We start from the raw sequence: 22,816 nt of genomic DNA, 5'->3' as shown, positions 1-22,816 counted from the left end.
AGAATTCCGTTATCCCGTTTTGTTCGAAATAATCCACTATTTTCCCGAATTAATTTTGGCGGGAAAGTTTCGAACATCATTTTCAAAAAAAATTGTTTTGCTGTTGTTGTGTGTGGTCAGTAGCAGTTCGCGTGGTTGGACTCTTCAACTCTTTTCTGCTGGAACTTCTCCACTTCTTCGCCAAAAATTTTAGATTACAAACGATCCATGGGCTCTAAAATTTCCACAACCGAAGCGAAAAACAATCAACAACAGCAAATCCAAAAATCTGACAAGCAACAAAGAAAGATTAAACGCAAATTCAAGAATTTATCATCAGCAGAACACCAATTCTCCCTAGCCAATACAACGCCAGAATGGAAAATGCCTGAAGTCAAAAGGAAATGTTTACAGTTGATGACTCCTTCAACTTCAAATTCATCTACAGCTTGTAAACTTTTCAGTAACATGCTTTCAATCAAAACACTACAACAATCAGAACGAGGATCTTATTTGGCAGCTTTTTTTCGACTTTTTGGTAAAGATAACTCCCTTGAAATTTTGCATTCAAGTCATTCAAGTGGTGGAGGGGGTTGTTACAGTCACAAAGTCACAAAGTCTAACTTTTCAAATATGTTGCTCTGTTGCTCTAAAAAGGGTCACTTTTATCGCAAAAATTCGGTTTATTTACAGTATTCAAGAGCCAAGTTTATGGTACAGGCCACACCCCAAACACAAAATTCCCCAAGCCTATATAGTTTTCTAACTTTTCTGGCAGTGTGGAGATCAAATGATTTAGGTGTTTTTCTTCTCACAATTTTTACAAGCAGTTATTCTTTCAATGTTTTAGATGACGATTTCATTCAAGACTTTCTATGGTTGGATAGATGTTTTACCCTTTGCGATAAGGTACTAGTATGTAGTATGTTGCAACTATTGTTGTGTCGTTTTATATAATATAAAATCGGAGATGTGAAATTTTTTAAACATAAATACTAATTGGATAATCCCCTCAAGGGTCTACAGCCCGGGGGGTACTTAGGCAAAATGGGTGCCGGGTATGTGCGAGCCATAAGGGTACCTTTTCTCATTCCTCAATAGTCTCTCAAAGAGGTATAAATTCAAAAGTTAGTCTCTGAAAGGGTCCCAAAAGCTCAAAAATAAAAAATTTCTCTCTCAAAGGGTGACGATTTCTAAGAATTTTGACCAAAATTTGGTGAAAATCAAACCAAAATTTGGAAAAAATGGACCAAAATTTAGGAAAAAGTCTCTCAAAGGGTCCCAAAATCACCAAAATTTTGTCTCTCAAAGGGTCGATTTTCGATTTTTGGCTCGGAAATACCCGTCACCTCGCAAACCTAGTACCCCCCCCCCCCCGGGGTCTACAGTCAGGGAAATCCCTCAATTGCGGTAGTTGAATTTTCATCGGGAAATCATTTTACTGAAATTGAGAGGCAATCTTGAAAGGAATACCGTACAAAACCTGAAATTCAGCACATGAACACAAAATTGAAACATAAATACTCTAGGTCGTAAACTAAAGTAAAGTTGTTCCCTTAAACCCTGAAATATACTTGTTTAAGGCAATCTAAAGGGGCAAAAATCAAGAAAAATTGTCCCAATGGTGCCCCACACTCTCAATGTGAAGCTGCAGCGTAGGAATCACGTTGCAGAGTTCTTCATCGTCTTTGTCTCCCGTGTAGGAGTAATCAGCTTGATTCCCTGTATTACAACGATTCACTTTATAAAGGAGCCTTTGCTCAAAGTAAACGACTCAGGTAGCTCTGTCAAATGAGGGGAATGGTGTACGTGTATCACCATACTTCTGTTCTAAAACATTATCAAGGCCTTAAAATTTGATGGACCACTTTAGACAATTTAGAATTAATCACAATCTTATTTTATAGTATCTGCTGGCGATGATTTACGTTTATTTTCGCAGAGCCAAACTAACAAGAAAGGATTTTACACGTCAAAATTTCTTTCTTGCACTGTAAGTCTTTCTTGGCACTTTGGTTTTATCGTTGATATGATCGCAGAAATAGACTGAAATTTCATTAATTGACCAGGATTTTAGCTTCATGGCAAACGGGATGCTACATTTAAATTGACTGACTGTTGTAAAGTTTACTGTTTAAGAATCCACTGGGGGCTTTCAAAAAATTTATCCATAGTAGAAATTTCGTGAATTTCGAAAAAAATTGCGTGGTTGCGTGAATTGAGGGTCCGCTGGGGGGGGGGGGGGTGGCTCATCCACTGTATATAAGGTACACATATGATGGACATTCTCGAACCCAGAGCCGCCACTGATTTTTCTGATATATGTTAGTACACTATCAAAATCATAAAAAGCGAACCAAGTGACTGACGTGAGTTCGAGTTTTGGACTTTCATACTACAGGAGGAAGAAATCTTAGTTGGTGGGGGAAAACTTGGTCACTTTTATGAAAATATTTGTCACTTCTCTCTTGAAGTTGATGACTAATTTGTCACTTCTCTCCCGACCAATTTTTCCTCTTTAAGGTATCACAAAACTGCATATTTCAGGTATATTGCTCATGAAATAGAAGAGGACGATGAAGAATTAAAAATGGAGATTTATCCATGGGCTCTTGGTTCAGAGTTGTGGAGAAGCAAACTTAAAGAGTTTCTATATAAGAGGAACGTGTTTTTACAACGAATGAAGTTTCGTGCTGTCGTCAGTAGAACAACCTGTGATGAGGTTCGTTTTTATGATTTTGAGCTTCAAAATTACTTTAAACGCTTTCTTAGTAACATCAGATATAAAATTTTTCTTACTAAGCGGTGTCAGTATGAATAAATTACCGATTTTTTTCTGGTCTTATGTCTGTGATCTATTTCCTTTTAACATCCCATGTTTTTAAGTATCTTTACCAGGTCTTTGTTATTCATGTTTAAAACTATATACGATAGTTATCAGAGTGAAGCAGAATGAACTTTACAGAAAGTCTTCCATGGTCGTTTTATTTGGTTCCCAATAAGGATTGTTTGATAGCTTTGTTATCTACATTGTCCTTGTAACTTCACATATTTTTCAGATATTCGATTTATTTCCAAAACATCCAGCCTGGCAACGTGAGAGAAACGGAAATCATGGGGGTGCCATTCGATTCTATAATCAAAATTTGGAGAATGAAGTTTTCAGTCCATCAAGAAATCAAATGAGGTGTAAAGTATGCCTTAATGGGAAATCACCCATCCGAATCTCGCATAACACATTTATAAAAGGTATTTAACGTGATAAATTCTCTCAGAAATGATGATTACATCACGTCATTACATCAACGCCATTAGATGAGACCAGCCTTGCGTTGACGTTAAACAAAAGAGCGTTACCAGACTGTTGTCCATCCTCTAGCGTATCTAGACAAAAAAATTGCATCTTAAGACTGTTTTACGCTTTCTTATGAATCTATTTTCTTCATTAATTTTTTTGATCAATTTGATTAGATTGATCAATTAATTTTCAGCATATCCAGCAAATAAGAACGACATTTACTTCAAGAACTCTTCAGTTGAGATCACACTTGACGACGATCACGAAGAATAATATGCGATCGAACGTTAACGAACAGCACCTTATTTCATATATTCATATTGGAAGTTCTAAGAGCATCCACATCATCTACGTTCCAAGATATTTATTCGAACTCTTCTAAAACGCTCATGACAAGCAGTAAATTTAAGCTGACGCCAGCCAAATGCGTCAAGAACCTGTCAGTTGGTTAAGTGACTTGTCGAAGACATGAGTGACACTACGATATTTATTTTTCGAGCACATAGTCGCGAATACTTTACCTTCCTTCTGAGTTTAGGGAATCTTGGAATAGATGACCGGGGTATACCTGAGAAGAATAAGTACCAGGTATGTGAGCGCATGTAAAGAGGCAAGTGCCGTAAAACCAGAGAAATCGTTGATATCCCCCGTCAACGCATCTATCAGTTTATTAATAGCGTAAGGGGTCAGATAAGCCCTGTGTTTGAGAGTGGGTGTCAAGGGTAACTTCATCTCAATTTTTCCCCTGTAAGTTCCGATTCTCCATTCTGGGTGGGGCGTACCTGCCAATTTGCAAACCAGTTCCCCTAGGGTAATAATTTTTGCTTGAATAATTTGGATTACAGAAATTTAATTTATTACTTTCTTGATGATCGAATGTAAATAGAAATTCAATTCTCTTGGAATCTTTTTATGAAATCAAACTATTGATGATTTAATTCTTAATTGAACCAGATTGAACCATTAAACCAAGAAGCCAATATAAATAAAAATTTGCCGCCTTTTTTGCTACGGTACTCCATTTTTTCCGTCCCACTCGAAAACATACGGGCTCGCTTGTTCTCGGAATGTCAAGGGGCCTGGAAATCAGTATTATTTGCGAAAACGAAAGTGGAAAGTTCGAAATCAAAACAAAACATTTTCAAAACCAGAAACTTGCATATTGCCTATACATATTAGCCTGCAATTTTTTAGGTTTGTTCTTTTGTTCTGCACCTTCTTCATGCTTTTAAACATATTCTAAACATATAGGTATTTTATTGTTTATTTATAATCATAGGTAATTTGGAAAAGTAGGGAAGCTAGCTAGGAACAAGGTAAGGTGTTCAGCCATAGTTGAACACGCATATGGGAACCCAGCAAGGGTCTTCTATCTTTTGAATAACTCCAGGCGGTGTCAACCAAACACTATCGAGACCTTTTTTTAAAGAGGCAGCCATGTTGAATAATTATGTACTCCAGCATAAAAACAATGATACAGCCATGCATAATTTTTAAAATATGTATGATACAGTAATTATGCATGGCTGTATCATTGTTTTTATGCTGGAGTATATAATTATTCAACATGGCTGCCTCTTTAAAAAAAGGTCTATTACCAAACCCGATCAAACAAACTATCCTCGAACTTTACGAAAATTTCTTGATAAGTTTGATTATTTAGTTCGATGAGTGTTCTTTGTTCGATGAAGTTCGATTGATGTTCGATGAGTTCAATTTAAGTTTGATGTGGTTCGATGATTGTGTTGGATTGATTCTACTTTTCTTTACCTTTCAGAAAATTACAAGGTTGTTTAATAATCAAAACACAGGCACCATATGCTTCATTCATTATTGCTCATTTGAAATAATAGAGATGACACTTTCTTTAAAGAAAGTAATAAAAATTAAAATCTTTTTTTTTACAAATTAATGACCAAAGAGCTTGTAAAAGCTCCAGCCTGTCCCATCCGATGGGATAGATATAGGATGGCCTGCGAGAATGGCCCCGTGGGCGGCCGTCAATACGCCCTCGGAATATAAATAAAAAATTGGGCGGCAAGGTATAAATCGATTTAATCAAACCAATCAAACTTCATCGATCTTAGCCGAACTGATCAAACCTCAATCGTATTCATCGAACTGCGATCGAACTATAATCGTATAATCGAACAGTCATCGAACTTTACGAAAGTTTCCCGGTTCGATAAGTGTTCGATTAGGTTCCGGCTAGTTCGAAACACGGGTCACGGGGCACGGGGTACGAGGTACGGGGCACGGGGTACGGGGCATACAATTTACAGACCGGAAAAAATATAACGATATCATGACGTATAATTCATAACACGTACTACATAACCCATATAATAGTACTAATACTACTAGTATAGTATGTCTGAAACAATTATATACTAATAGTATTATCATGAAAATTTTTAAATAATATGTCACCCACAAATTTTGACAAAATGATATTGAATGACAAATATATTGTCAAAATCATGAAATATAAGGCCTCTGAACCAATTTACAGCAAAATGTTTTTTCATACTCAATAGGATGCTAATCATGTGACTGGATATAGATTGACATGTTTTGAAACGATTAAATGCTGCAAGATAGTGGTTTTAGAGATATGAGTATAATTACGTCATTTTTATTAAAAGTTCATAATGGTAGGTGGAAAATATTGACACATTTATAAAATACCATTATTTCTACGTTATTATCCATTAAAATTATATTCATACTCAAGGTAAAGAGGGGATATAATGAGATTTGATTTAACAATAGCCGTACTATCATTTTCTTGAGAAAGCTCGCTTTTCAGGCGATGGGAATTGTAATATGTATATTACTTACGTATAACATATAACATGGATATAACACTAAAAGTGTATTATTGATAATATAAGCTTATTATATGTATGTAATATGTTGCGGTGTTTTCTGGTCTGCATTATACACGACGCAAACTTGAAAGCACGTGGAAAGCACGTGGTTAGGGTTTTAGCGTTTTAAATAGTCATATGTGGATAAAATACCTTAAAATTTATTTTTTCGATAATTTTTAGTGTTTTTAAAACATTTTCTGTTTGAATTACTTTGATCTGACCTGCCCCGTCACTCCGTGACCCGTGTTTCGAACTAGCCGATTAGGTTCGGTAATCGAACAGCTATCGTTCGATAGGGTTCGATTAAGTTCGATTAGTTCCATAATCGAACAGTTCGATTGACACCGCCTGGATAACTAAAACAGACTAGCTAATTACTCCAGCAGAAATTTTTTTAATGATAATTTAATGTCATCTTATTGATTTGTCTGATCATTTAATGATTTATCCTGTTTGTACTGTCTGAGAGAAAGTAATGTTATTATGTGGAGTACCGTAAGTTGGTCTAATCTCGACATCCGTCTTCTAATTTCGACACCCTTCTTTAGAGATAGGAATGATATAAAGGTGGATGCCGTGCTTGAAAAAGAATTTTTCCTCTCTTACCACTAAGCAAAGAAAAATAGTTTCGACCTTTCTATTATTTTCAGCTCTAGAAAAGGGTGTCGAATTTAGACGAGGGATGTCGAATTTAGACGAGGGATGTCGATATTAGACCAACTTACGGTAGGTACTTGGCAGAAATGTGTTGTGTCAACTTGCCAGCATTGTATTGTTGTAAAAGGAAAGAGTCCTCAGTCTGTTTAGACAGTTTACCTCAAAAACTCTTCATACAAAATCTATAAAGGGAACACATATTTGGACTTTGCCAGTCAGGAGTTTTTGCCTAATTAGTACAGTGCTCAAAAAAGCTTCCCTCCACTGATAGCAGGCGCTGTGGTATAGTGGTCATTGACCTTGATTGCTGCACAGGCGACTGAGGTTCGATTCCAGCTCGCAGCGGGTCACTTGGCAAGTGAATGAACCTTCGCCCGAGTCAACCCATGCCATGTGAGGGGAATTGGGTAGTCAGTCCAAAGAGCTGACAGCTTATTGAAAGCATCTATAGTTGCGAAAATAGGCCTCAAAGCCTCCTGCAATTCAACCAAATAGAAATCTGTAGAAATAGAAAAAAAAGTTAACTTGCATCAGTGGATGTAAACTTGCATAGACATCAAATGCCTGACCAACCAAAGCAGCAAAATTTCAAAACAAATTTCTATTTCTATCCATTCATTTGCATAAGCCTAAAAAAGCTAACATTGCAAATAAACTATGCAAGCTCTGCTCTAATATTTTAAGGCGTTGTGGTATAGTGTGAACAAACCTTCGCTCGGGTCAACCCATGTCATGTGATGTGTGAGGGGAATTGGGTAGTCAGATCAAGGTGCTGACAGGATGCTTACTCAAAGCATCTATAGTTGCGAGAATAGGCTCCCAGAGCCTCCTGTAACTCAACCATAATAGATAGATTGAGATAGAATCGCATACACATTTTTTTTTGTTTTTTTAAGAAACTAGTTTTACCAAGCAGCCTCAATGTTTCTTAAGGAATCGACCTTTTTAGGCTTAAATGTTTCTTACATGTTTCTAAACTTTTTGACATAATCAGCCTATTTTTCATGCAAAGAAAAAAAAACATTTGTTTTGATTGGAAGGTTCTTAAAAAAAAACGAATTAAGAAATGTTTTTTTCTCATTTTCAGCCTCAGCATGTTTCTTAGCTTTTAGGCATTCTGAGGCTCATGTTTCTTAAAAGTGGATTTCTAAAAAAGAGAAAAAAGGTGTATCTGCTGAGTGAGTATTTTTTTATATTGTTACTCGCCAACAGAATTGCGTGGTTGGATAATAACAAATCATACTAGATCATAAATTTTAAGATGGTGGGAATTCAGATGTTTCTAGATGGCTGCTGGACATGTAATCTCAAATTCAATAATGATCTCAAACATAATTATGCATGACATCACTTTCATGATTAGGAGAATTTGTTTTGATTTAACTTTGTATTTTAATGACCAGCCAGGTTATTCAATTGATGGCCATGCATGTTAACCGCCACTGATGCATGTTACCCGATCCCAGGGTATCTATCAAATTGTGCTGTTGGGAACATGCAACTTTTTGTACTTTTTGCAAAATTTATGAAAATAGTTTCACTTTCCTAATTTGGAAAGTTTTCCTTTCCTAATTAGGCAAAAAGTCTTGACTGTTTGCAAAAGCAGACAAAGTACAAACGTGAAAAGAAAGTTTTTAATTTTAGATTGAAATACTAGAAATCCAGACAGAAAAGGATTAAAATTTTTCAACATAAATAATATTTTTCAGGAACACTTTTTATATAATAGAAATGAAGCCATCTGTCTTTTATTATCATCCTTCTTGTCAAAACCTTGCTCAGAACATCATCAAAGCCTGTGGAAACAAAATTGTAGAAGGGAAAATAACATGGGATCAATTTCCAGACCAGTGGCCTAATCTTTTTATTGAAGATGTCAAGAAGAATTGTGTTGGATGTAATGTTATTTTTCTTGGTAATCTTGAATCACCTGGCATTATTTTCGAGCAGTTGGCCATTTTATTTGAGTTACCAAGATATTTATGTAAGTCTGTGACATTCATTCTTCCTTATTTCCCTACTGGAACAATGGAACGTGTCGAAACAGAAGGAGTTGTTGCTACAGCATCAACATTAGCTCGTATGATATCTGCAACACCACTTTCATCAAGAGGTCCATGTCAAATTCTAATTTTTGATATACATGCTCTTCAAGAACGGTTTTATTTTGGTGATACAGTCATCCCAAGATTAGAATCAGCTATGCCATTGCTTTTGAAGAAGATTGCTTCAGAGAACATGAAAGATATATGTATTGTGTTTCCAGACGAGGGTGCAACAAAACGTTTCAAAAGTCATTTTGAAAATGATTTCCCAATTGCCACTTGCCTGAAGGTCAGAGCAGGGAAAGATCGAATTATCAAGATAAAAGAAGGTGAAGTTTCTGGTAAGCAATGTATTATTGTTGATGATCTAGTTATGACTGGCAAAACCTTGATTGAATGCGCTAAAGTTTTGAAAGAAAATGGTGCAAGAAATTGTAAAGCCTTTGCTACACATGCTGTTTTTCCAAAAGATTCTTGGAACAAATTTACAGGAAATGATTTGTTTGATGCTTTTTACATCACCGATACAATTCCAAATGCAATTGAAATTGCTAAGCATCATCCATTTCAATTACTGTCAATTTCTGAAATTTTAGTTGATATTCTTTTAAACTATGATGTTACTTTACAGTGAGATTATTTTTCATTAATTAAATGATTTTTACAAAAACTTTTCCAAAAGGCAAAGGAATGCAAAATTAGATATAATATTCTATTTTTTTTTTGGTTCCATACTAAAAGCTTATACACCTCTCCTGGTGAAAACATCTTTGCATTTTAATTTTCAGAAGTGTAATTCTCAGGTCTATTGACCTCTATGAAACAACCTTACATCATTACAATTTATAGATCTTATCATTCCATTTGTTTGTCATTTTTTAATTGAATTGAATTTATTTTTTTTATTCTTTGTATTTTATTTGTTTAGTCTTATCAGATTGTATTTGGGACAGTCACGTGCATTTTGAAACAATTAGATTTATAAAAATTTTAATTATTATTTAACTCATACAATTATGCATACACTGAAGTAATTTTTATTTATTTTTATTTTGTTTAGTATTCCGAGTACACTACAAAACAAACACTTTGAATTTATATTTTTTATCTTTTTTAATGTTTTGCTTCTTTAAACTCTAGAATTTCCTAGTATAAAGTACGAGCGGTTTATAGAGGCCCATGTGTCTTCACGGTGGCCTGCAAACCTGTAAAGCTTTATTATTAAGAAAATCAGATTTAAAGTTTTGATTTTTATTGTGTTCTCGGGAAATCTTTAAGATTGAAGAAGTTTATTTCTTACAGTCTTCTGAAATTGATTTATTTTTTAAATAGAAATATTGCATTTTAAAACAATTAGATTAGATTAGATCTTTTTATTTAATAGTTTGCAAAATAATAATTCTTGTCATGGGTTTATTTATTTATTAGAAAAAATATTGATGATCGAAATAATGAATTTGATTTTTATTCTGATATTTATCTTCCTACTATAATTTTTGTTAAAAGGCAAGTTTTTGAAGTTTTGAATTCTTCTCATGTAAATGCAAAAACTGATCTCTAATATTTATTTCATGAGTTTTCTGATAAATATTTTGGTTTCCAATTTCTCTAATTTTAATTACTCTTAATATATCACTCAATCATACTTGATATTGCAGTTTACAAAGAATAATTGACAATTATTAAAAGCTCACATTTCAAAGCCACAAAAATGGTGTTTGTTGTTGGTGTTGGATTAACAAAGTAAGTCTTTTTTTTTTCTTTCCCATTCTCTAACAAATTTATTGACCATATTCCATTTTCCACTTTTGTGAGTTACATAATATTCAATATTCTGTAGATATTAGTTTGTATAAAAATTAGCCAAAACAATTAAAATAAGATGTTTCTTAATTTTAGATTTTCAAAACCTCATGCAAGAAAATGGGACTATCCAGGTATTGTCAATTTTTTTATGAAGTTTTCAAAGCCAAGTCCTGTTGTTGATTACTGTTCTTTATACTTTATAAAACAATAAGAAGAAAGTTTTAAGTAAGGAATGGAATTGATAACAATAGCTTCTCCTTTTTTATGAATTTTCTTTCTGTAGACATTGGCAGAGAAGCTGCATCCAATGCACTGAATGATGCTGGTATTGACTACAGTCAAATCGATGCAGCTGTTGTCAGCCATGTTTATGGCGAATCTACCTCAGGTATTAGACAATTTACTGACCTTAAGGCTTGGGGACACAAGAAGTTTTTTTCGCGTTGGTGCAATGCAACATGCTTTATCCCACCAACACAAGAAAAAAAATGCATGTCCCATGTTTCCTTTTTTGTTTCATGGGACAAAAAGTGAGGGAAATACCCAAAAGACACACTGATTTTGTCCCAGAGACAAAAGTGAGATTTAACCTTTATTGGTAGAAAGAGAAATGGGGTGGAGACACGAGAAAGCGTTTCAGGTTGGTGAGATGGAGCATGTTGCATTGCACCAATGCAAAAAAAACTTCTTGTGTCCCCATGCCTTTAAGGTAACAAATATCTCACAATCACTAATTATTCAATTCAACTTCACTGTTTTTACGTGAACAATGTTCTTTCAATTATGGAAAATTCTTATGTTGAGCCAGAATGATTTATACATCTACAATCAAGGTCATAATATTTGAGAAAAAAGATAAATTAACCGGGAAGTTTTGAAACCACAATCGATTTGTAAGTGCTGCGAACCTACTTTAGTTCGAAGGGTAGAGTCTTAACTCTGAGTTTTAACGATAGACTTAAGACCAAAAGTTCAAAAATAGTCCAATAAGGCTCAGAATGTAGCCTGGAAGTCTGCCAACCCCTCCCAAATTGAAATATTCGATTAATAGAAAGAGATAGCCCGAAATCGACTTTCCCGCCGGAACTTTAAATCTTGAAAGACGTTAAAATAACCGAAATTCTCAATATATTTCAACCATGATTGTAGGTTTGAATGGAAGCTAGTTAAATCAACACTCAATCATACTTTCTATTTTTTAGGGCAGAAAGCACTATATGGTAAGATAATCGATTATGAACTTTTTTCTATCAATCTCGATCACATAATCAGAATATTTTGAATGGAATATCGACCATTAACTTTTCGTATAGAAACTCAAGTTAACCTATCTAGTCAAGCTAGATTTTAATTGTTTGATCTCTTATCAAACTTTATGTTCTTATTATTCAGAAACTCTACAAAAGTAGACCTAAAATTTAAGCATTAAGGCAACATAGAAAGAATTCTTTCCCCCCCTTAGGCTCATTATAAAAAGAATTGACTTGGAATCTAATTTCTGTTTCATCAGAACTTGGTTTGACTGGCATTCCAATCTTCAACACCAACAATAACTGCTCATCAGCATCCTGTGCTTTAATGTTGAGTCGTCTCTTGGTGATGAGCGGTGAATATTCCTGTGTTCTGGCTCTTGGTAAGAATCTTATCAAGATATTTTCAGATGTTACCATAACCCTCACATATACCTAAAATGTTCCTCAAAATAACTGGAGTAGAAATTTTCTGAAATCTCAGAGGGTACCCTCTACATCAGGGGGTACCAAAATGTCCTTGATTAGATCCTGGGGGGCTTAGGAAATCTTCATTAAATCACAGCAACAATCTAAGAAATTCTATCTATGTATCTCATCTATCGACGTGTGAGTAATCTCAATTTCTTACCGCCCCAATACTTTTACAGTGCCGTAGCAACTGGGGGGGCAAGGGGGGGCTATGCCCCCCCCCAATAATTTTTTCAAAAATGGTTATTTTGCAAAATAAAAAGTTTTTCTTTTTTAATTTATGTGCATGTTTTGAGTGTATTTTTAAGCAATCTAGAGCTCAAATTTTCAAAATTTCCCCCCTCGGGCCAAACCATGGTTGGCCCTCGCGGTGTCACTAAACTTCACCCCCCCCAATATGAAAATGCTTCCTACGGCACTGTTTTATCAAGTGACTAAAAAGCAACGAACAAACAAAAATATATTCATCTAATTTAGAAATGATCATTTGTTCCAGAACAAATCTTTACCATCATTCTGTACCAGAAATGTGGGTGAGACTCAAAAGTCTAGGGGGTTCTGCCCCTCCCTCCCTTTAGAAAAGGTGGGATTTGCACTTTGAATTGCTATAATTGGGATTCCCGTCCCTGTGTATTCCAGGCTTTATTTGCGTTACTGATAGGAGAGGACATTTAGTCTATCGCACACGGCCGTATGGGGGAGACATTGTACTTGATAGGAGTAAAAGTGATAATATTTTTTGAAAAATCTGATCTTGTTAAATTCAAACATAATAGTTTTTTTGCAGCCTTGACTTTTTTACCCATTGTAGCTAGATATTTCCTGGGGCATTCAGAAAAAAATATTTTCCATAAAATCTTTCTCGTTTGACTGCATGAGAAAGTTTTGTTTTAAATTGCTGACCTCCAATCAAAGAAAAATGCTTTCGAAATAATTTTGTACTAAACTCGGTTGTGTTTCATCGGGGATAAAATTACAATTAGGTAAAAAATCTTGGCATAATTAAGAATATAATAATATCGTAAAATCAATTCCATATGTTATATTAGATCAGAACGATTTTCCGTGTATTTTCCAAGCCAGTAAGAAATTTGCTAATATCGTGACCTTAGGAAAATTAATTTTGCACTTGTATCTCACACTTCAAACGATAAAAGATCTTCGAGAGTAAAATAGAGTGGTGTTTTTCTTGATAATAGTTTCTCAAAACCTACATCATGCATTTTTCAAACGAGTACTTGTTCCTATTTCTTGTTAGTGTTTCTGATATAAAGATCTCTAAATTCAGATCCTAGCTATGTCTCCTTATTCATTTTAGTAAATCGAAAGTGTAACAATTTCATAATTATGATTGTTTATTTTAAATGATCATACAATCATCCAAACATGAACTGTGAGTTTATTTAGAAAAATCCAAACAAGAGAGTAAGTGTTTATTTTGCAGAAGTATGATTTCTGTGTTCCAATTTCACCACTAGTCCATTTTCCGATTTGTGAATAATCTCAAAACATTCAGCAACATCTTCCTCCTTTTGTACCGAAACAACTTTATACTTCAACATCACGTGATACAATAAAATCTTCTCATTCAACATCGCAAATTTTTGCCCAATACAATTTCTCGGACCAGCTGAAAATGGGACGTAACAATACGGGTTACGTTTAGCGAATTTTTCTTCAGCAAATCGGTCTGGGTTGAATTTCATTGGTTCGTCCCAGTACTCTGGATTGGTGTGCAGAGCGTGTGCATCGATCACCAGTTGGGTTCCCTTTGGCATGGAGACTCCACAAATTTTACTATCTTTCTCCAACTTGCGAGCGTATATCAAAACAGGTGGATGTAAACGTAATCCTTCTTTAATAACATGCTCCAAGTACTTGATACCTCTTATCCTTTCAACTAAATCACCAGCCTTATCAGCTACTTGGTCAATCTCCTCATGTAGCTTTTGTTGGATGTCAGGATACAAACCAAGCATGTATAAAATCCAACTTAACCCTGATGCGGTTGTATCATGGCCTTCAAACATGAATGTATCCACCTCTTCTCGGATCCCTTCAATGTCTATTTCCCCTTTCTCATATAGGTCCAGTAACATGTCCATAAAAGCTTTAGCTTTCCTTGGTTCGCTGGTTGGGTCTTGGCTTCTCTCTTTGATATTATTGTTAATCACATTAGTTGTAAATCCGTGTAAAATGTTCAATTTCTCACGGAAAAGTTTTCCATTTCCAGTATTCCAATAGACCATATCAGGCCATAACCAGGGATATTTTTGCCGTTCTTGCAAAAGTTTGTTGCCAGCATTGATAGCATTCACATATTCCGAATCAGCATCTTTTTGAGCATTGACAGTAACACCCATAGCTGTCTCACATATGGTATCCAAAGTGGCAAGGCTGACGGGTATTTGTACGTCGAACGGAGTGGCTTTATCGGCATACGATTTCAATTTATGTGCTAAAACCTCAGCTTGTTTCACAAAGATATTTTGAAATTCATTTAAAATATTGAAATGGAATGAAGGTGTTATCGCTCGACGCCTTGTTTTCCATTTTTGATGTGTAGAAGTTAACAGACCAGTGCTAAGCCATGGTTGTATACAATCATAAACAATTGATTTGGATAGAATCTCTTGACTTTTAAGGACAGCTTCAGCCATCTCAACCTTGCCTATCCATATGAAAGGATACCAGCACAACCAAACAACAAACAAATAACCATTCTCAGGGATCCACTTTCTGATTTGTTTATAAAATTTAGGGCCGTCTGTCTCCACATGGAGACACGACCCAATGACAGGGAAAGAATGTGGCAACGCTTTGATACCCACAATCTGAGCAATTCTGATTCGCCATATAATGTATAATGTTGCCAATAGGAGTGCAAGGAATGTTGCAAAGTATATCAACATCGTAACTATCGCTGCTGTTTTTTTTGATATTCTGAAAAAATAGGAAGTGTAAGATTATATGTTAAGGTTTAAAATTTTAACACGAAAATAGAGGCATAGATATGCTCTCGTTTAATTCAAGAATTCTCATCCTCGCATGTCATTTATAAAATATAAAGACAAGTCGCAGAAATACAAAACTACATACACTGTTGTTCTACATAATCTACATGTATAAAAACTTAAACCATAAGAGCATAGGAAGAGCTTTGACTGTTTGAAGTAATATGATCTTAAAACATCACTCTTATACTTAGATATAAGACGTCCACAGTAGAGGAAAATAATGCAATTTTCCTGCTTCTGTCAACAGAGATTTTTAATAATGATGTTTGTCTTCGTCTTTTACCCCTATAATAGCACAAATTATTAATGATAATAAAGCAAAAGTCTTCGTTGCGTCATAGTTAGGTGATGCCATTTAATTGATTTTCCTGTGCGACTTCTTAGCGAAAACTTAGTTTCTACTCACTAAAGCAGAAAACTGAGAAAGATAGCATTAGCCTTGAACTTTGTAATAATAATATTCATCTCTTTTAACTAGAAGATCGTTTTTGACCAACGGAGTAAAATACTAAAAAAAAAAACAAAGAAAAGTCTTTTCAACAAGCACATTCTATTTGTAGAAGTAAAGGGCTACTTAGACTACACAATAATAAGATTTGCTCTAAATATTGACCTTGCTCGGACCAGCTCAATTTATAGCATTATTTTTTCTCTAAAAGTCTCTTCGAGAATTAAGAATGAAACAGACACTAGCCAGACAGTCTTTAGATTTGTTTTGCGGGGTCCTATCTATAAACTGAACGGAACATATAGAATTGAGCAGGAGACCACTGGTTAGGCTCTGGCGCCTTGAACACTCGACGATAGCTCCTGACGAGGTGCCCTCGAAAGACATTGAAAATTCAAGAGATTGGGGTATTTCTCAAACACGTATTTACCAAAAACTCGATTTAAAGTCTGTCCAGATATAATTGGCAGTGGAAACAAGAATGCCTGTAACTTTTGATAGTCAAATATAATTATGGAATTTTTATTTGCTTGTGTCAGAGAATCAAAAGCGCTATATTTGAATGTATTTTTGGTTGAAAAATTCGCGATTTTAGCGGTTAAATTTGCGATTGTAAAAATTGAGCTTTTTTTCTACTTATGCTATAACGTTCATTTTTACACCAGTGGTAGTTCAACCTTAGGTTAAGAAGTTTGTTAAATTTCAAGGCGAACAGAAAAGTCCTTCGGAAGATATGGGACCCGAAATACCCCTTGGTAGCACTTTTCTGTGAAATATCGTATCTCCAACTTATTACTAAAAACGGGGGTTTTGTTATCTTTTTTGAACAGTGCAATTAAAAGTTGGAAAGTGTTTGTGCATTGGTATTATTGATATCATTGATTATTTCGAAACGAAGTGAAATCACAGTATAATTGTTTTTATTGAAAAGATAAGCATGAACTTATATTGCCTTTGTTATTTTTAAGTCATTAAAGAATTTTGCTAATTCCCAAAACACTAAATACAGTTTGGCTATGAGGTCAATAAAGAGATCGTAAAATGTGTTATGATCAAACAACTGTTTTATCATGTCACTACCCCCGTTTTAGTAATAAGTTGGAGATTTGATATTTCACAGAAAAGTGCTACCAAGGAGTATTTCGGGTCCCATATCTTCCAAAGGAATTTTTTGTTCGCCTTGAAATTTAACTAACTTCTTGACCAAAGGTTGAACTACCACTGGTGTAAAAATGAACGTTATAGCATAAGTAGAAAAAAGGCTCAATTTTTGCAATCGCAAATTTAACCGCTAAAAATCGCGAATTTTTCAACCAAAAATACATTCAAATATAGCGCTTTTGATTCTCTGAAACAAGCAAAAAAAAATTCCATAATTATATTTGACTATCAAAAGTTACAGGCATTCTTGTTTCCACTGCCAATTATATCTGGACAGACTTTAAAATTGAATTTTCAAACTCAAGAAGTAAACAATGATAAAGTTTAAAAAATGCAAAGTAGAGAATTCACGGTATTTAAGGATTCAAAAACTTAAAGGGAAATCAATTAAGATGAGGATCAACACCATCCACCATTAAAAAAGAGTATTTCAAATAAAAGTTTATTGATTTTCATAATCAATGTAAAAGTTTTAGGCTAAGATGCATGGTAGCACTTATTTAGGGTGTTTTAGAGGGTGATAATTTTCTTTGTCGTCCAACCATGGTGGGTAACAATTAATAGTGGTATACATTTAAACTAAATTTTCAGAAACACCAAAACGTTGGTAAGGAGACGAGCTTGAAAATTACCCAGGGAGGGTTTAACAAGCAACATTCAAGGGGAGGTCGTTAAAATTCCCGCAAAAATCCAAGAGGTTTGAAATTCCAAAAATAATGACCTCGTCGACATAGGGCGTAAAATTTTTGAAAATTGTTCTTCTCACTTCACTAGGATTTGAGAAAATGGATTCAGGATTGACAGTGAAATGGGATGATCGAATACATCCATCTCAACGACATTTTGATCGTATGGAAGAATGTGGTGTACCGAAAGGCTCTGTTACTCCAACCCTGTCTCATTTTACTTCGGAAGTTATGAAGGTAAAATACTCGTAATCATTACTCTCACTACACAGCCCTGTCTCAACGATTTAGAATGGAGTTTAAGAGTTTTTCCCCTTTTTGACCAACTTTCGATTAAGACCCCTTCTTTGACACACGGAAGTTTACTCAAAAAGTAACCAGTGATATCTTTTCACCAATCAAATTTTTAATTCTTCATACTCAAACTCACTCATTACTCCTTTTCATATTTATTGATGCTCGTTAGATTTTATCTCTGTAACAAAATATTTAGGGTCGGCCAGCTTAATTATACCTCAACTTCATCGGCGATCCAAAATATCAGCAATCTGATTGGTTAAAAAGAGTACAGTACAATATATCTTGTATTTTCCATGCATAAATATAAATTGACGAAAAGATGTTGTTGCATTGTAGCGGTAGCAACGATATTTTCCGAGCCTATATTGTACAGAAAAATCTCGTAACAATATTTCTCATATTGTACTCGCAACTGTCCGATAATTATTAATACGTATTCATCGGAACCCCTCGAATAAAATAAAAAGGACCTGATTGATCTATATATCTGTCTTTGCTCTTTAATTTTATTTATTTTAAACCTCTTCCTTCAGATATACGCTTACAGTGCTCGCGAGCATGAGAAGCGGTATGGGACAACCAAAGAACACTCTGCTAAAATCGCATACAAGAACCACTTCCACAGTCAATACAACCCCAATGCTTCCTTACAAAAAGTTTTACCCATGGAAGCAATAAACGCTCGTGAAATCGTTTATCCGCTCACGCTCGCCATGTGCGCTCTGACGGCCGACGGTGGTGCAGCGGCCGTGGTGTGTAATAAGGATTTCATGATCAAGCATAAACTACAAGTATGTGTTTTCTTTGAATCTCACCATAGGGCGTACTTCATTGTACATGCTAAATTTTCTCTGTGGTTAATTGGTTAATAGTAAATTTCATTAGAGGGAAACTCATAGACCACCCATATTTAAAAATCTCATGAAAGCCTTCCTTTATGTGCAATGAATTTATAATCCTATTAAAGTCTATTCCAAATTAGATGGCAGTGTTTTTTCAAACCTCAATAACTTTTGATAGAATTTGAATTAGTTAGCGGTTTTGTGCTTGTTAAAAAGATAATCCGGAGTGGAATAATCAAAATAAAAAAAAATTTAAACAATGGAAAAACGAAAAATTAAGAAGAAAATCAACTTAAAAATAATGCTATGATCTTCATTTTTGTATCAGAAACTCTTCAATCTTAGAACGTCACAAATGTGAAACAGCTTTCTTCTTCTTCATTTTCAATCTTCATTTTCCGATCTTTTTTGAGTTTTTTCTTTATGACAATATCCCACTCCTGTTTGTCTTTTCAACGAGCACAAAATTGCTACTTAATCCAAATTCTATCAAAAGTTATAGAGGTTTGAAAAAACAATGCAAGCTAATTTGAAATAGACTTTAATCAAGGAGAAAGTCAGTTTAAGAACATAGTCAAGAGCACAGCGTTGCACAAATATTTTAGAAAATTTCCTTGAGGGTTATATGGTAAGCAGTGGTAAGCATTATTTTTAAATAAGTTTATTCTATGTAGCCTAGTTAACTAAGCCCGTATTCACAAGGTTAGGACACACGGCTTATGGTAATATAGCGGCTTCGGGGCTTTAAAGATTTTTTATATTTGCGAATTTTAAGTTTGCTTTGAAATACTAGTTATTCAGTCCCAACTTACTATCAGATTTATCCTGGTGACTGAATCAAACTAGCTTAGATTTCTAGCTATATTCTATGACGGTTTTAAAGGGATTATGGCGATGGTTTCAGCTATTTTACCTGTAGATTCCTTACATGATCTTGAGCAAAATCTAGTATGAATTTCAAAAAAATCTCAAACCACCTGATTATCCCTTTAAATTCACAGAACAAAGCGGTAGAAATCATAGCTCAACAAATGACCACCGACCTTCCTTCATCTTTCAATACTGATGTCACCAATGTTGGTGGATTGGAAATGGCGCGTCAAGCTGCCAATTATTGCTATGAAAAATCAGGGTATACGGCGCGCGATGTTGATGTTATTGAGTTACATGATTGCTTCGCCCCAACTGAGGTTTGTATGCAGTTTTTTCAACGAGTGATAGATGTTAATACATTTGCTCCCGAACTAGAGGCATCAAAATACGAGAGGAACCTCCAATGGCAATAACTTTTGATACAAACATTTTACTTATTTATTGCGCATTTTTGAAATGTATATGAAACCTTGCGTTCATTTCCGTTCAAATTGAAGCCTTTTCAAGCCTCTAAAAGTCAACTTGCGTTGGAACTCCTTTTTTTTTCCTCGTGAAACGGACTGTGTTTACCCTACTAATGAATTGGGGAAGATTTGTAATAAATTCATATGTTTATAAAGCAAAAACTTCCCATCACAAATTCTCATTTCTTACGACAGCAAGAAGTAAAATAACGTCATGAATCTGTTTACGCGACCTCGATACTCGTATTTATGTAAAATTTCATGGGTCGCGATGCTACAGTAAAACCTCTAATTAACGGACACTCTAAAAGGCGGACACCTCTGATTAGCGGACACCTCTGATTAGCGGACAATTTCATTTTCCCCAGCCGTTTCCTAGTCAAATTCTCATAAAAAATTTCTAAAAGGCGGACACTCAATTAGCGGACCCTCTGGTTAGCGGACAATTTTTTTCGCACGAAATGGCCAAAACCCCCTATTTTAGCTCTCCAATTAGCGGACGTTGAATATCAAACGGGTCACAGACGTCCAAAATTGAAAAAAAAAAATTTAGGTATTTTTATTTCAAGCACTTACTAGTCTTATTATTCAAATTATTTCTACAAATTTCCAGTTTTCCCTTGACCCATTCAACGAATTTAGGTGGGCCAAAGAAATCATAAATCACTGGTACTTCAAGTTCGTACCTCGATTTAACCTCTTGCCAGTCACTCGAGCTCTTCTATGGCCTAATGTCTGCAGATAAGTACTTCAGATCCCAATTTTGTATTTTCGACACCCTGGGATGGCCTAATTTCAAAATTGGAGCTCCGAGATCAAAAGTTTCTAAAAGGCGGACCCCTTTCCCCGATGGTGTCCGCTAATTAGAGGTTCCACTGTACTATGTTTAAGCGTTAAACCTTATCGGTGCAGAGTCGTATAAATCATTATTCAATATCACATGATAATGGGTTATATTAAAAAGAACCTCCAATGAAGGATTAAAAGTCTACTCTTTTTTCTCAGTTACTTCTGTATGAAGCACTTGGTTTGTGTGAAACTGGCAAAGCTGGAGAATTGATCGATAACGCGAAATGGATTGAGAATAAACAAGGTATAGCTATTTATTTTGTATGACAACATGAACCAAGCTTTGATACTTGAATATTGTCCTTCATAATTATCTTTTATTTTCATAAAATCTCCGATTAACCTTCCAACTAGTTTGAAAAATAATGAAGTTTAGCCAGCTTCAAGGAGATTGAGATTGATTTTCCTGGTAATAAACTTGGCTAGGTACCATATGATCAAATATGGTTGAAGATTCACGTAATCGTAATTGCTCCGGTTAATAAGCTAAGTTTCTTTTTTGAAATGCTTTGCCTGGGGACAAGCGTTTCATGAAAATTACATCCTTGGTCTTTAAATAGTTGGAGAAATGAAATGCTGCACGATTGTCGGTTTGCAAGTTCAATTAAATTTTAAGATGGGGGAAAGAAATCAGACGTTAAACAAAATGTTATGATATTTTTCAGGTGGTAAACTTTGTCAACTCGGTAACAAATGGGTGGTGAACACAGATGGTGGATTAGAATCTAAAGGTCATCCAATTGGTGCTACTGGTATCGCACAATGCGCCGAAATTGTATATCAGGTTAAGATGTTATGAAACCTAATTCCCTATATCCGTTATACAGTACGGTCTCCATAACTGTAAATAATTATTTATGATTATGTCTTACTAAATTCAAGAAAGAGATGTAATTTTAGGTTTTTTTACATAAATACCTTATACATACATATCTTTTGAATATCAATCTAAAGGTTATCAGGAGCCCATCTTAAGCATTTTTTCTAAATTTGTGTTGTCTCTTTATTAAGGATGATAATGTGTAATACTGTGAGCAAATTTAAACCCTTCGAGTATCTTCCTATTTTTTTACTAGGCGAAGCATCCTTGGGGGCGGGTCGAGGACTCCAAGATGCTAGATTAGTTAAGGCTCTAATTCAATTTCAATTTCCTTGTATTTTAGCTTCGTGGTGAAGCTGGCAAGCGTCAAGTGGAAGGAGCTCAGATTGGTTTGCAACATAATTTTGGAATCGGTGGTGCTGCAGTAGTCACTATGTACAGAAGGATAGGCGTACGCCCGTCAAAACTTTAAGGAAGTTGTTGATGGATTAAACTATGAGGGTAGGGGTTGCAATAAGAGCACTGTTAAGATAACTTTACCGAAAAGCTCTTGTAAAGAAATGTTTAACGTAGGGACACTTTTTCAGCAACAAATCATATTAAAGAGGTGTCGTTAAAACATTTGATTTGTCCCTTTTTTCAGTGTCATTTTTGGGTTCGTTGGACCGCTTTATTCAAATCTATCTTTTACTCTGCCAGTTTAAGTTCTCGATAAAAAATTACCGACAACCAAAAGAATCGCTCAAACATAAAACTAAATTCAGCTTTGCAATTATGTACAAAATATTATGTTCTCTTGAAAATTAGGCTAGTAGGCCAAGGAATTAAGAATTCCTAATTTAAAGATACACTGAAGCCTAAACTTTTAGGTCGCCTTTATTGTGTAATTTATAAAGAATTAATTTTGCTATTTTGTATAAATATAGAATTTTTAAAAGATAATAAAAATAAGACGAGGAATTTTAATGACGACTACT

At 34.8% G+C, this 22,816-nt stretch overlaps 3 protein-coding genes and 1 pseudogene across 4 annotated transcripts; 3 read left to right on the top strand and 1 right to left on the bottom strand.

Annotated features, from left to right (window-relative positions):
- Nucleotides 1–115: 115 nt before the first annotated feature.
- On the top strand, nucleotides 116–4,249 carry LOC136816008 (speedy protein A-like). Of its 2 annotated transcripts, none has more exons than XM_067072429.1 (6): nucleotides 116–517; nucleotides 830–888; nucleotides 1,887–1,972; nucleotides 2,527–2,701; nucleotides 3,039–3,228; nucleotides 3,471–4,249. In XM_067072429.1, exons 1-6 carry the CDS (start codon nucleotides 208–210, stop codon nucleotides 3,548–3,550), a joined length of 900 nt encoding a protein of 299 aa, XP_066928530.1. In that variant the 5' UTR covers nucleotides 116–207; the 3' UTR covers nucleotides 3,551–4,249. The 2 variants fall into 2 exon arrangements, with proteins under 2 accessions (XP_066928530.1, XP_066928531.1); XM_067072430.1 differs by having other exon boundaries at nucleotides 3,451–4,249.
- Nucleotides 4,250–8,383: 4,134 nt separating this feature from the next.
- Nucleotides 8,384–9,542, top strand: LOC136816024 (uncharacterized). The gene has a single exon (XM_067072449.1). The coding sequence runs from the start codon at nucleotides 8,539–8,541 to the stop codon at nucleotides 9,484–9,486; it is 948 nt and encodes a 315-aa protein (XP_066928550.1). The 5' UTR covers nucleotides 8,384–8,538; the 3' UTR covers nucleotides 9,487–9,542.
- A 966-nt stretch (nucleotides 9,543–10,508) lies between these two features.
- Nucleotides 10,509–22,808, top strand: LOC136816007 (sterol carrier protein 2-like). Its single transcript, XM_067072428.1, has 11 exons — nucleotides 10,509–10,595; nucleotides 10,752–10,789; nucleotides 10,942–11,046; nucleotides 11,861–11,878; nucleotides 12,169–12,291; nucleotides 17,780–17,928; nucleotides 18,525–18,782; nucleotides 19,835–20,023; nucleotides 21,176–21,263; nucleotides 21,685–21,803; nucleotides 22,183–22,808. Exons 1-11 carry the CDS (start codon nucleotides 10,564–10,566, stop codon nucleotides 22,309–22,311), a joined length of 1,248 nt encoding a protein of 415 aa, XP_066928529.1. The 5' UTR covers nucleotides 10,509–10,563; the 3' UTR covers nucleotides 22,312–22,808.
- On the bottom strand, nucleotides 13,311–15,318 carry LOC136816006 (cytochrome P450 4V2 pseudogene; annotated as a pseudogene).
- Nucleotides 22,809–22,816: the final 8 nt, after the last annotated feature.

Source organism: Clytia hemisphaerica, unplaced genomic scaffold (genome assembly GCF_902728285.1).
Source record: "Clytia hemisphaerica strain Z4C2 unplaced genomic scaffold, Clytia hemisphaerica genome assembly, whole genome shotgun sequence".
In the NCBI taxonomy this organism is placed as follows: Eukaryota; Metazoa; Cnidaria; class Hydrozoa; order Leptothecata; family Clytiidae; genus Clytia; species Clytia hemisphaerica.
Note: the sequence above shows the minus strand (reverse complement) of the source record. Positions and strands in the feature narration are given on the sequence as shown.

Coding starts and splice junctions, on each gene's coding strand:
- LOC136816007 (XM_067072428.1), top strand. CDS start 10,564: ATGGTGTTTGTTGTTGGTGTTGGATTAACAAA. Junction 10,596..10,751: donor GTTGGTGTTGGATTAACAAA/GTAAGTCTTTTT, acceptor TCTTAATTTTAG/ATTTTCAAAACCTCATGCAA. Junction 10,790..10,941: donor AAGAAAATGGGACTATCCAG/GTATTGTCAATT, acceptor TTCTTTCTGTAG/ACATTGGCAGAGAAGCTGCA.
- LOC136816008 (XM_067072429.1), top strand. CDS start 208: ATGGGCTCTAAAATTTCCACAACCGAAGCGAAAAACAATCAACAACAG. Junction 2,702..3,038: donor GTAGAACAACCTGTGATGAG/GTTCGTTTTTAT, acceptor CATATTTTTCAG/ATATTCGATTTATTTCCAAA. Junction 3,229..3,470: donor GCATAACACATTTATAAAAG/GTATTTAACGTG, acceptor ATTAATTTTCAG/CATATCCAGCAAATAAGAAC.
- LOC136816024 (XM_067072449.1), top strand. CDS start 8,539: ATGAAGCCATCTGTCTTTTATTATCATCCTTCTTGTCAAAACCTTGCT.